This window comes from Schistocerca serialis, chromosome 1, assembly GCF_023864345.2.
Source record: "Schistocerca serialis cubense isolate TAMUIC-IGC-003099 chromosome 1, iqSchSeri2.2, whole genome shotgun sequence".
NCBI lineage: Eukaryota > Metazoa > Arthropoda > Insecta > Orthoptera > Acrididae > Schistocerca > Schistocerca serialis.
In genome coordinates, this window is record NC_064638.1 from 581,998,783 (window position 1) to 582,013,234 (window position 14,452).

General features: G+C 40.2%; 1 protein-coding gene across 3 annotated transcripts in view; it reads right to left on the bottom strand.

Moving 5' to 3' along the window:
• The window catches only part of LOC126476928 (serine/threonine-protein kinase 10), a 164,664-nt gene that overhangs the window by 117,648 nt on the left and 32,564 nt on the right, over window positions 1-14,452 (bottom strand). For 2 of the 3 annotated variants that reach the window (XR_007587365.1, XM_050103578.1), the window contains exon 3: window positions 5,234-5,397. Coding sequence is in view for 2 of the 3 variants with exons in the window: in XM_050103578.1 (XP_049959535.1) it covers window positions 5,234-5,359 (126 nt within the window). In the remaining variant the exon portion in view is untranslated. The remainder of the gene's footprint in view (window positions 1-5,233; window positions 5,398-14,452) is intronic. The other variant, XM_050103579.1, reaches the window with a different exon arrangement.

The window sequence follows — 14,452 nt, forward strand, 5'->3', positions numbered from 1 at the left end:
CTGAGCTTACTACACAGTTTCTGCTACATGTACAAAGAAATTGTTAAAAAAGCTTGCCACATGTCTGCTGTCATAGATCATTTGGTCATCTAATTCCTTGAGAGCCCTCCAGGATATGCAATAGCTGGGACAATATAGCCAGGTATATGTGTGTGTTTTTTTATACTAGTTAGGTCAGAAAAGGGGCACTGTCAGAAACCTCAATAATTAAACTTCCTGACAAATTAAAAATGTGAGCCAGACTGACTAACTCAGGACCTTTGCTTTTCATGGGCGACTGCTCAACCGACTGAGCTACCCAAGCATGATTCTCGAGCCGGCCTCACAGCTTTACCTTCCCCATTACCTCATCTACTTTCCACACTTCACAGACGTTCTGCAAAACTTGCAGGAAAGCAAGTCAAAGGTCCTGAGTTTCAGTCTTGGTCTGGCACTCAGTTTTAATCTGCCAGGAAGTTTCATATCAGTGTACACAATGCTGTAGAGTGAAAAAATCATTCTGGAGGCTCATAATGTTTTCAATCTTATTTATGTGTCTGTCAATAACTCAGTGTCTCAACTATTAGCAGTGAGTGGTTATCCTTAGCTTTTATAATACACAAAAAAATGCAGATAGTCCTACCATATTACTCCCCCCCCCCCCCCCCAGTCATATTATTAATGAGAAGCATAGCATGTGATGTCTCCAAGTAACATTTTTTCCAAATATGTCTAGCGGCAACTGCATGAGAGTACATTTTTCTTGAGTTGTTCACTAGTATGAGCTTACCTAAGCATATTGTAGGTTCTTGTACTTAGTACTTACTTCCATTCCTGATGTTACATTATCTGATGACGATAAATTGAAACGCATTACAAATAACGTTTTTAGCAATCAAGAGATTTCCATGGAATTAATACATGCCAGATCTATGAAGTTTAATAGTTATGACTGTACTGTTAAGCAGTACGACAGGTGACACACTACTGTTATCAATGTTTTCTAAACAAAATCTGAAAATTTCACAGTGAGAATCTATAATTATGATTGTACTGTTAAATATTTAAAACTTCAAATGCCCATCCTTCTACATGCTTTTCTGTGCAAAAACTACTTTGTCTGCAGTACTGAATTTGTGATGTTTCTCATAGAAGAAACTTCTTCCTCCTCCTCCATGTTGGTTGTGGAATAGAAAGCTGCTAATTTATAACCTCCACATTTCTATTTCTGCATTTAAATAGTGCTAAGTCATGCACAGTACATGGACTAATTTTCCATTTCCTGATTCACTTAACATAACAATTTGATTATTAATTCTGTTTTTCATTCCTGTAATATTATTTCTGTACATGACATCAAATGTACTGTCCAATTCAGAAGGTTAGAGGAACAGAACTTCCAAAACAAAGTTGTGGAAACCAAAGTATAAAGGGAAGCAGAGATAAATTTGTTAAGTAGTCAAAATTCTCATATGATAAAACACACTGCATATAAATTAGGGGAATGTATTCATCCAATACATATTTACCAACGTTGGTGGCTTTGAGGTGGGGGTGGGTGGGTGGTTGGTTGGTTGGTTGATTTGGGGAGGAGGGGGGCGGGGGGGGGGGGGGGAACCAAGCAGCAATGTCATCGACCCCATCAGATTATGGGAGGATGGGGAAGGAAGTTGGCCGTGCTCTTTCAAGGGAACTGCGGAGTGAGAGGGAGGGGGGGGAGTGAGAGGGAGGGGGGGAGTGAGAGGGAGGGGGGGAGTGAGAGGGAGGGGGGGAGTGAGAGGGAGGGGGGGAGTGAGAGGGAGGGGGGGAGTGAGAGGGAGGGGGGGAGTGAGAGGGAGGGGGGGAGTGAGAGGGAGGGGGGGAGTGAGAGGGAGGGGGGGAGTGAGAGGGAGGGGGGGAGTGAGAGGGAGGGGGGGAGTGAGAGGGAGGGGGGAGTGAGAGGGAGGGGGGAGTGAGAGGGAGGGGGGAGTGAGAGGGAGGGGGGAGTGAGAGGGAGGGGGGAGTGAGAGGGAGGGGGGGGATAGCAGACTAAACAGTGAGGTCATCAGTCCCTCATTCAAGAGTTACTTCACTTGGAGTTAGTTATGTCGGCCAAAAATTTGATGGAATAATGGCAGTTTGAAAGAGTGGTAAAAATCAAGGAACTGAAAACAATATTGACATCAAAGTTGAGGAAAAAAAGAAAGAACTGTAAGTACATGGGCTGGGTCGGAATTAAGGTCAGAGTGGATGAGGGCCCTCCAAGGCTCACCTGTGTCAAGAGAAACTTCACATACATCTGATCCCCCACTCCCACAACCCCATGAAGGGCTAAGAAAGTAACAGAATAAATACTGTAATACTGTCTAGCCAGGAAATTCATAACAGCAAAAGTTAGAAGGCTAAAAATGTAATGAATAGCAGTTGGACTAATAATAGTAAAAATAATGCATGAGAAACAATCCGGTCAGTAGGTGTATGGGCACAGCTGAGTGTCCATTGGGACTCAGCACGCAACAGGGGACATTCCTCTCACCACTGTCCTATACCTGATTCATTATAGGTAAAGTGTCAAAGATGGGAATTAAGCATATACTCTCAGAAGAAGCATAAAAATCTGTTCAACTACTCCTTCGTCATCAGGTAATACCAAGGATGTTTTCATCAGAGCGCTACTCCTTAAAAAAGTAAAATGTGGTAAAGAAACTGGAAGACCAAGCTTGGTGTGGAAAGACAGAAGGCAGGGGCTTTTCACTAGGGCGTGAGCTACTGTCTGTAAGGCTCAACAACCACAACAAGGGTTAAGCTGGTATGACCGATTTGGAGAAAACGTAGGATGGTGGATTCTTTTCGGCAGGAAAGGAAGGAGGAGTCTCAAGCTGCCATAGGCTCCTGGGTAGTGTGGAGTTTGTTACAGAGGGAGAAGCCCACATAATGCTCCATCTCCAAGTGAGAACAGGTCTTATTGTACTCACAAAACCGCATTACACACACTCACAAAACTGCACCTGGGATTGTCAAGGCAAATGATAGCAAGAAAGCTTTAATACATTAGCAAGTAGGCAACAAATGCAATAATAACCAGAGTAACAGTAAATTACTATTGTTCTTCTGAGGAGTAGATGCAGGGGAGTAATTTTTTTTTTACAACTAGCAGGAAATAGTACGCTACTGGACATTGGTTTTATTCAAATGAATATCTACCCAGCACCTTTACATGTGTAAGGAACTTGTACAGGAACTACAAAAAACTCTGTATATGGTAGAAGCAAACATATCCCACTAGTCTTAATAATCTGCTTTAAGTCAAAATTTCAAGAAGTTTTAAGAATGGATCCTCTATTGCTTACTGGTTTGGCGGGCAGGTACAGGCAGGGTGCGGAGTGAGTCATTGCCTTTTCCTTGAACACCCTCTGACAGGAAACTGGATTTTCTTTATTCAATTCTTTGTGGCAGCTGGTTGAGTGAGGGTCTGTTAGGGCTTGCTGCTGGATTCAGTTTGCGTGAAAATGAACGTAAAAACGGAGCAACGAGTTTGTGTGAAATTTTGTTTTAAAACCGGGAAATCGGCTTCTGAGACTTATGAACTATTAAAAACAGCTTTTGGAGATAATTGTACGAGTCAGTCAAATGTTTTTGTCCGGTTCAATAGATTTAAAAACGGTCATGAATCATCTGAAGATGAACCACATTCCGACCGTCCTTCCACCTCAAAAACGAACAAAAATGTTGTGAAAGTTCGCGACTTAGTGCGCTCTGATCGTAGACGTAAAATTATAGAGATAGCTGATGAAATCAATTTAAGTTTCTATGCAGTTCAGTCAATTTTAACTGAAGATCTGAAAATGCATTGAGTGTCTGCAAAATTCATTCCAAAAGTGTTGTCAAGTGACCAGAGACAATACCGACTTGAAGTGTGACAATAACTGATTAATCAGACTAAAAATGACCCATATTTGTTAAATAGGGTAATAACAGGTGACGAATCATGGGTATATGGATATGATCCTGAATCGAAAGTGCAGTTTTCGCAGTGGAAGACTCCAGATTCACCAGGACCGAAAAAAGCACGGCTAAGTCAATCGAAGGTGAAGATAATGTTGATGACTCTTTTCGATTCTGCCGGTATTCTGCATCATTAATTTACCCCTGGAGGACAGACAATTAACCAGGAATACTACAAATGTTTCCTTGAGCGTTTGCACAAAAAGGTGTGGAAGAAAAGGCCTGCATTGTGGAAAGACAGGAGTTGAGTGCTACACCATGACAATGCTCCAGCTGATTGTGCCTTCTCCATCATTGAATTTTTGACCAAATTCAAATTCCTGTCCTTCCACAACTGCCATATTCCCTTGATTTGGCCCCTGTGTTCTTCTACCTGTTTCCTAAACCGAAATTTTCACTGAAAGGGAAGCAATTTGACTCGATTGAAGGCATCCATGCAAATACAGAGAGCGTCCTTAACACACTTCAGTAAAAAAATTTCCAGGAATGTTTCTAAAACTGCAAACACCTTTGGAGTCGGTGCGTTCAGTCAGAAGGGGACTATTTTGAAGGACATGCATCACAGTAGCATGTAAGTACCACCACTGTACAATTACAAACCCATTCTTAAAACTTTCCAATAGCACCTCGTATATTTCAATTGAGCTTTCTGGAGGTACACTATGGCAGAAACAACTTTCTGTACCATTCTCCAATGTTGTTTGAATGAATGAAATCCTCACACATAAAGCCTAACAGCAAAGAGAGAGAGAGTACAAAAAGCAACAACTGAGTTGTAAGTGGGTTGCTCAGATACAAGATTTTAAGCATAATTCTGATTTCCTTTACACTGCAGGTATAAGATAAAAGCACCAAGGCAACTTCTGATAATATTGTAAGTGTACAATCTAAAAGTAATCAATATATGGCTGCCCAATTAGATTTCACATTGGAATTGAAAATTGGTACTGTACCTTGTGTGTGTGTGTGTGTGTGTGTGTGAGAGAGAGAGAGAGAGAGAGAGAGAGAGAGAGAGAGAGAGAGAGAGAGAGCATAAAAAAATGTTTTGCATCAATGGCAAGAATCATATGATATTACTCATTTAGTTTCATAAGTAACAGGTAATTTCAGTTAAATAAATACATAAAAGCATACCTAACCAAAACATATTTTTTGTCTCTTATCACAAGCTGTTTCCTAATATGAAGAACATTATTCTAAAATACATACATACCATAATTACTTACAGGTTGTCACTGAAAAAGAAGTACTTGAAAAGTGAAAAACTCACCCATAGCTTTCCTTCATAGAAAAATGCTTCATGCAGATCAACAATATTAGGGTGTTTGCACTCTGATAGAATGTCTATTTCAATCATAAAATCAGACAGATCATCTTCTCCTTCAAGAGCACACATTTTGGCAGCAGCAAAGATATTTTTTCTTGTGAGTGAGCCTGGAAACAAAATATTCAAACAATTCATTCATAACTTTACAGTCTGTGTGTGTGTGTGTGTGTGTGTGTGTGTGTGTGTGTGTGTGTGTGTGCGTGGGGGGGGGGGGGGGGGGGGCGTGTGTGCGTGCGAGCTTGTGTCTGTCTATTGTTGGCAAGGCCTTAATGGCCAAAAACTATAATTGTGAGAGTCGTTTTTGTTGTGCCTATCTGCGACTCATCATCTCCGCTATATGGCGAGTAACAACTTTCCTTCTCAATATTGTCACCTGAAGCAATTTAGGAAAAACAGAGACAACTTATATAAGGATGATTATATGGACCAATAACTACAAATATTTTATTTACACTTTATAAGAAAATAGCAATTTAAAGTCTTTTAAACATTACCTTCACAAACCTCTGTATTTTTGTAACATGAATGGGATGAAGCTTTGATGAAATCTTAACCAATTCAAATTTTGGTAATTTTTTTTATAATGTACGCAAAAGACCTAGACTGTCACTAAAAAAAAACATGATGCTGATTCCAACATTCTTCTTTCTTTGAACAAAGTCATTGGCATTTTCCAAGTTCAGGGAAGGAAATAATAGTTCATCTTACAAGCAAAGAAAACTATGTTTAATGATTTTGCACTACTTTAAGATTACAAATACTACTTTTCAGAGACAATGAGAAGTTAGACATGTACGGTTTACAAGATTAACAAAAATTTCTGCCACTCTTGTGTATTTACACAATATGCTCAAAAAAGAAATTTTGGATGATATTACCTTCTACAAGCAGTGCCAATCTCTTGACATAAGAAATAAATACATGACAAAATCAAGAAGACATGTGCAATGTGTAAGTGTTTTCTCTATGGTAATGTTTAACCTTTGGTGATAGCAGTCAGTCTTCATAAGACAATGCCTCACTAACTGAAAGCCAGTGAGCAAATTCAGGGTTACCAGAAGTTTCTCCAAGTGAAATTCCCTGATTTCCAGACAAGTTTTACCATTTTTCCCTGATAAATTTTCAGGTCTCACAAATATTTAAGGACTTGTGTATTTCTCAAGTGTGAGCAAAAAACTTAAGTATTAACATCAACATATTTTGTAATGAACTGTGTTTGGATGGAGAAAGCAAGCCAAATGGTGCATGTGTTTCATTAAGACCACTCTGTTATTTTATTTCAATATGAAGAAACAAATTTGGTGACCAAAATAAGCATTTCCTTGGAGTCGCAAGACAGGTCTACAATACCTTCAATGTTTTCAGAAATAACCTCAGACAAAAGTAGGCCTCTTGAAAGAAGCGTATAAGGCAGGGAAGAGTTGTGTAAACCAACACTATGGGTGACCGCCAATAAAACGTTGGTTCTACTAAGTTCGTTATTGCTGGTTATTACCCACAGTGTCATGTCTATTATTCTACAGGTATTGTGTGATTTTTCTTTCGAGAAATATATGGGTGCATAGGGTACAAACTGCCAGTGACTGCCACAATTTTCTTCTTCTTACTGTTCATACTTTCAAAGTGCCAAAATGTACTACAATAAGTAAAATCTCTATAAAATACAGCACTGTACAATGTTAGTGTGGTGAGACAGTTGCAATACTTGAAATCCATTGCCCACGGTCTCTGGCTGTTGAAGAGCACCGCAGTCCTGGATCTACGGATAAACCACGAAAATCCGCCACATTACACCACACACACGCAGACCCGGTCTGTGGACAGATCAGTGAGACTAGATCAGACTGGCAGGGCTTGCACATTAGTGGGAAATGATGGGCTTCAGATTGGCAGGCCTGACCCTTTAGAGATACCTGCAGAAATGGCCTGCAGTTTTTGCCCATTGCGAAAATCTACATGTGTAGATTCACGAGTCACAAACAGCATGTTGATGAAATGAGGCTGCGGTGATCAATCCATGCAACAGATAACTTGTGCAATAACTCTGAGAATCAGTAATAATGAGGATAGGTAGCAACTCATTGTAAAGATGATCGCTGAGCTGCTGGTAGGCACGTAGAAAAGACATTCCCACTCTCTCAACTAAATTTTCGGCCACAGCCTTTGTCATAAAATGAGAGCATGTACACATTCACACAATCACTGAGACACAACTCATGCACACATAACTGCTGTCTCCGGCCACTGCATCTACAGTATCTGAGAATCAGATCCAAACACACCACTCTTCATGCCTTCCTGCCTCTTGTTGGCAACTGATAGGTTAGCTGCAAGAAGTGGTGGCATCCCTGACTGCAAGCTGAGGGGAGTAGCAGGAAGGGGAGAAGCAGTAGGAATGAGGGAACAGGGAAGCAACGCACATACTAAGCTGTGCCCAGCCAGCAATGATGCGTGACATCTCAGTAAACAAACCACTTCATCTATGAGACAAAACCTAGATTTTTTCAGCATTTTTTTTCCAAATTTCCTGATTTCCCCGACGTGTTTGAAATTCCCTGCTTTAAAGAACTTCAGGCAATCCTGAAATTAATAAATGGCACAGGAATATTCACAATATCATGTTTTTCATCTGGAAATATGAAATTTTTCTATGAAGCAATGACAGCTAAATTTATTAACATTTTAATTAACAAATGGGGAGGGTCTAGGAATGTGCATAATCACATTACAAGGATTTTAACTGCCTTCTTAACAAAGAATTTAAGTTAGTTTATTTTGTCATTTCGGAGTAATAACACTGCCTCCAAATTTTCAAGAGAAACGAGCTCAATGCCATGCAATTTGGGGAGGGAGGGAGGGATGGGGGAGGCAGATCACAGGGTGGGGGGAAGATGGTTGGTTAAAAAGAAAGTAGAAATAACATGAATATTTTCAGGACAAAGCATGTTTCTTCAGTTGTTGGGGAGTAAAGTGGAGAGCAGCGCAAAGAGGCAACAGGTGTACAGAAAATGCCAGACTTTGAAAATATTGCAAAACTATTGGATAAAAAAGTTGAGGGAAAAGTTCTGTTGCTAGATGATACTTATGGATATTGTGCGACTGGAAGAAACAGGAAAGGTATAAAATCAGTACCAGATCACTATAGAGGTGTGTGCACATAAAGAGGTGTGGGGTGATACATAGTGGCAAGCCAATAGCAACATTCTGTCATGCCCCTCTGTAGTGAGCGCTTACGGTGCAGGGTGCCTGAAGAACATTCAGTGTTAATTTTTGTGTTATTTTAAGTATTCTGAGATTATTTAACCGTTATAGTGTTCGTAATGGATGGCACTCTTTTTATTTTATTTTTATTTATCTTTAATCATCGAAGGATCATCTCTCAATGATACAGAATTTGTCCAGGTAATACAATACTAATCAACAGGTTAAAGTATATGATGTCCTGGGGGAATGAATGATAGTCAGGGATAATATAGGAACGATCGTTGGAAGCAAAATACTTCGTATGGAGTTATACTCTATTCCAAATGGTTTCCAAAGTAGAACATGTTTATCGCACACTGTATTATTCAGTGCAATGTTAGGTTTACACATGTACAACAGTCAATAGACATTACAAAAGTCTCAACTGAAAAATACATATTTTTAACACATTCACCTCTAAGAATTATTTTACAAATCACATTACAGCTGTTGCACAGTTGACAATAAATGTTCGAATAACCACCATTAACTTCAGTGCATTTGTGCACTGCTGGGAAAACATGTTAGGTTGGCTTGTCCGAGTGTCTCTGCTCATTTCCTAAGGAGAGCAGCAGTATCCACGATGCGACTTGGCAGTTTTTCTCACATAGGCACCGTGCACTTGTATGCCACAGACTTCATCCAACCCAATAAACGAATATCTAATGGTGTAAGGTCTTATGATCTTGGTGGCTTGTTAATTGCACTATCACAACCAATCTAGTGGTTACAGTAAGTGTGGTTCACGTGTTCCCTCACATGTCAGGTAAAATGCAGGAAATATTGGCTTGGTGCATAAGTTGTCACACTTTTGTTTTGTATGTTGGTATTCTGGTTGCTATGGGTTTCTGTGTCGACTATAATTTTTTATTGTAGTTCACTGTTGCTACTTGACTTCACATAATGTCATTTGGAGACAGTGAGTGGAGCTGTGGATGCTAGAAAAATGGAATGCCGAGAAATTGGAACATTTCCCACCATATTCTTCTGTTACAAGTTCAACAGAGGTGTGACAGTATTGGAGGCAGCCGGAAACATTTGTGCCACATATGGGGATAATGCCACTGCACAGAGCACACCAAGAAAATGGTTTTATCATTTTTTGGAGAATCGTTACTATTCATGTTCATGAAGATCTTCAGGGTTTGATGAAGAAGATCATTTAAACGCATTAATTCACAACGATTGTATCAGTGTACTCAAGAATGGGCAAATGTGATGAACTGTGATCATTCCACCACCGTGCAACATTTTCCTGCAATGGGTACTGCATGCTCAAAGCCAAAATCACAAAAAATATACATGTAGCAACAAGTTCATCTCTGCTTGCTTGTTATCAACTGGCTCGTGAACAAGATTAACCATTCCTACTATGTATCATTACTGGTGACAAGAAATTGTGTCTTTATGGTAATGTAAGGAAAGCAAGCAAAGGTTGAGCCTAAACAAAGCACCAACTTCCCGTAAAAAGATATAAGCAGATCCACAAAAGATAATGCTATGCATCTGGTGGAACTGATGGTGTGGTGTATTATGAATTGCTTCCCCCAGAGTGTGACCATCACTTCTGATGTTTACTGTGAACAACTGAGACCCCTTGCAGACACAATTCAAGAACAACAACCAGGAAGACTGCGTGAAATGATCCTACTTCACACTAAAATCTGCCAGCATTCTGCTAGATTGACAAAAAACACTACCAGAGTTGGTTTGGAAAGTTATTCTGCATCCACCTTATTCACCTGGCCTTACGCTCTTAGATTTTCACCTTCTTCACTTTATATCGAACAACCCTCAAGGGACATTCTTTCTTGGTGAAAATGCACTTCAAACATCGCTTGACATGTTCTTCTCCTCAAACCCATGTGATTTCTACAGTCTCGGAACGGGAAAGTTACCCCCAGCATTGGCAGACTGTTGCAAATAGTGAATGAGAATATATTATTGATGACTGAAGTCTCTGATACGTGTATATGCTGTGTTTATTAAACTTATGGAAAAAGTCTATGAACTTACACACCAACCCAATATGTTGCAGTCCACATGGGCAAAGGAATATCCTCAGGGTGTCCAATTGGTTTCTGTAGACTACTACTCAGTAGATGTGGACCCTTCACACATCTATTGATAACTCTTTGTCCGTCTCCTCCTCCTCCTGCCCTCTCTGTCTGTCTCCTCCTCCCTCCCTCTCCCTGTCCATTTCCTCCACCTCTTTGCCTATCTCCTCCTCCCCTCTCTGCTTAGCCATTCCGACCACACCTATAATGATAAGATGCATTCTAATACTACTCACACTACCTCAGTCATGCAGGGAAGCCTAAATGTCATGTGTTACCAACATTTTTCATCTCCATTCATTTCGGAGCCATTTTTAAAATTTCAAGTCTCTACCTCATCGGAAAGCTAGTTTAAAATAAATTACAAAATCTGTAGCAAACAGACACAGACAAAAAGCGACCTAATAGAAACATGGCAAAAATGTGTAAATGCCAATAAGAAGTAAAAGAACATCTGTGGTGCATGTAAATTCCCAATATTTGAATGTATAAAATAAGGTAATGGAAGCCTTGTGTACTTTAGCAAAAATTATCTTACTTTGTATCGTATGCCCTTGCTGCCTTCACGTAGCATCTATGGAACCGGTTAAGGGGAAGGTGGGGTGGAGGGGACAATTTTAAGTCAAAACCAAACTATAGTGCAACACAGCATTTTTCTCCACATACATTTAACAATCCCCATACAATACTTTTAAAAAATTCTAGAACCAACCAAAAATGTAATTAAAATCTTTTGGGATCTGTTTGACATAAATTAATACCGGAAATAAAATATTAATCATTTTAGTAATGAATATGAGTGGTTGACAAAAAAATTAAAATTATCTAGCCATGCAAGACTGTAAAATTACACAGCATTAATGTTACATTGATCATCCAATATCATGCACTGCATCTTGCAAGGATCATGTTATTTTTAGATTAATGTAAAAGTATGGAAACTAACTGTCTTCTGTGTCACTGTTCAAACATTTAAAAAGTCCTGCAGACACAAGACAGAAAATTCACATATTTTAAGGGTTTAAAAGTTAAAATAACCATTAATATATCAAACAATTAACTATCTGCAAAGCTGGATTTTGTGGCTGGGAAACCTAGAGAACAGAAACATACCTTCACTGACATTAGTTTTAATACTTAAATTTCCTCCGCTTCAGTTCAGTAGCTCTTCATAAGGTACTCATTCAACCCATATAATGTTCAACATTCTTCAGTAGAACCAAATTTCAAACGCTTCTATTCTTCAATTGTCCAACCTGTCACCCTTTTTTACTTCTGTCCAAGACTCCACTCCAGACGAGTATCTTCAGAAAAGACTTCATAACACTTTAACTTCTTTAGCCTTTTTCTTACTAAGTCAAGAGCGGCCCATAATACTTCTATTGGTGACTAGTTTAGAAAATTTTTGTACATTCTCGAACCATTACCTGCACATGTAATGTTTGACTGTACATAATAAATTTGTTTTTACATCAGATCATAAACGTTTTTGACTGTATTACAATTGTCTTGGTAGAGTCAACATGAAATACTTTTCTTGCAACTGAAAGTCTGTGTTGTATATCCTCTCTAATTTGGCCATCATCAGTCATTTTGTTCTCCAAAGAGCAAAACTCATCTACTACTTTTAGTGCCTCATTTCCTAACCTAATCGCCTAAGCATCACATGATTTAATTTGGCTATATTTCAATTATGTATGTTTTACTATTGTTGACGGTCATCTTGTAATCCCTTTTCAAGACGCTATCCATTCTGTTCAATGCTCTTCAAAGTCTATTGCAATATATGACAATTACAATGTTATCAGCAAGTCTCAAAGTATTTATGTATTTTCCTTGAATTTTAATTTTGTTTCCAAATTTCTCCTTGGTTTCCTTTACAGCTTGCTCAGTGTACAGATTGAATAACATCAGGAATAGGTTACAATTATGTAACATCCCCTTCTCAATTACTGGTTCCCTTTCATGCCGCTCGACTCTTATAACAGCAGTTTTGTATCTGTACAAGCTGTGAATAACACTGCAAAAAGCTTCCTATAACTCTACAAATGCCATAAACGTATGTTTGCTCTTCTTTAACCTATCCTCTAGGATAAATCTTAGGGTCAGTATTAGCTCGGGTGTTGTTACACTTCTTTAAAACCGAAACTGATCTCGCTAAAGTCAGCCATTACAAATAATGTTACTGAAACATCATGGAATACAGTAAATAAGGAATAGGGGGAAGAGAGGATAGGCAAGCTACTGTGATATAGTAATAAGAGAAAATGGAAAATTGGTGAGCTAGCTGAAGACAGTATGTGAGAGGTTTGCAAGACTTACATAGTTTACACCCCCCCCCCCCCTCCCCCTCACACTTCATATATACAGGGTGGAGAAAAACTGTCACAAAATGTTAACCCTGGACAGCTGACGCTAGTACGAACCAAAATTACTAATGTTGTGTAGGTCGACAATGCACCATTTTTAAACTATGGAAACTTAGCGCCACGTGCTCTGATTGGCCATGGGATTGCCCTGGTGCCATTCGTTGGTTGATGGGCAGTGCTACGGTTGTCAGTTCACACATACAAACATCCCTTGCCCCGTCACTGCCCTAACATGATACGTACATGTGTCGAAAAGGTCTTGCTGTTTGTCTCCACCACACGTCAGAGGTATTCACACTTAAGCTTCACTTCGGAGCACACAAACGTCAACTGTGATTTAGTCACACAGTAAGCATGGTGGCACAGTATTCGTTGAAGAACGAGATATGGTTTTTGTTTAAGGACTATCTGTAAAGTAGTAGATGAGTTCCGCTCTATGGAGAACAAAATGACTGATGATGGCAAAATTAGAGAGAATATACAACGCTTGAAGTTCAACAGTTGTTTAAGGAACAGTACCTAGCACCTTCCATCAGGCTGGCCTTTGCAACACTCTAAACGTTCATTACTGGGCAACGGGAAATCCTCAAGTCATGCATGTCCACGGACACCAGCAACAATTTTCGCTCAACATTTGGGCAGGCATTGTGGGTGACCATCTGATTGGGCCGGTCCATCTACCTCCTCGACTTAATGAGGCAAATTACCTTCACTTTTTGCAAGAAACTCAACCCAGCCTGCTGGAAGATATTCCCTGGGCATAGCAGTCATGCTGTGTGCAGATATTTAAATGAACTCTTCGATGGCCGGGTAACTGGCAGACGTGCCCGTAGGACACGGCCCCCACGATCACCAGACCTCATGCCACCAGACCTCATGCCACCAGACCTCATGCCACCAGACCTCATTCCACCAGACCTCATGCCACCAGACCTCATGCCACCAGACCTCATGCCACCAGACCTCATGCCACCAGACCTCATGCCACCAGACCTCATGCCACCAGACCTCATGCCACCAGACCTCATGCCACCAGACCTCATGCCACCAGACTTTTTCCCGTGGGGACACTTTAAGGTTCTAGTTTACCTACCCAGGCGCGAACCACCTAGAAATGAAGAGGAACTAATGGATCACATTCAACACGCCGCCAATCACATCAGGACAATGTCAGGAATCTTTCAAAGAGTTCGGCAAAACACCGATAGACGTTACCAAGCTTGTGAAACATCAGAGGGTCGCCAGTCCGAGCACCTGCTTTAAGTAAACAATGTCTTAGCTACAAAAGAGGCCCTTTTCAGGACCAACACAATTTCTAAAAGACTTTCTGTATGCGAACTAACAGTTACTGACAGGTTTGTTTCCAGTACGTCTTATCTTGAAACTACAATGGATGTGTCGGGACCCCGGATTCACCCCCAGGCCCCCAGAGTGAAAGGCTGGTGTGCTACCACCGCATGTGGATGCATCGCAATCTCTGACAGGCAAAGCAT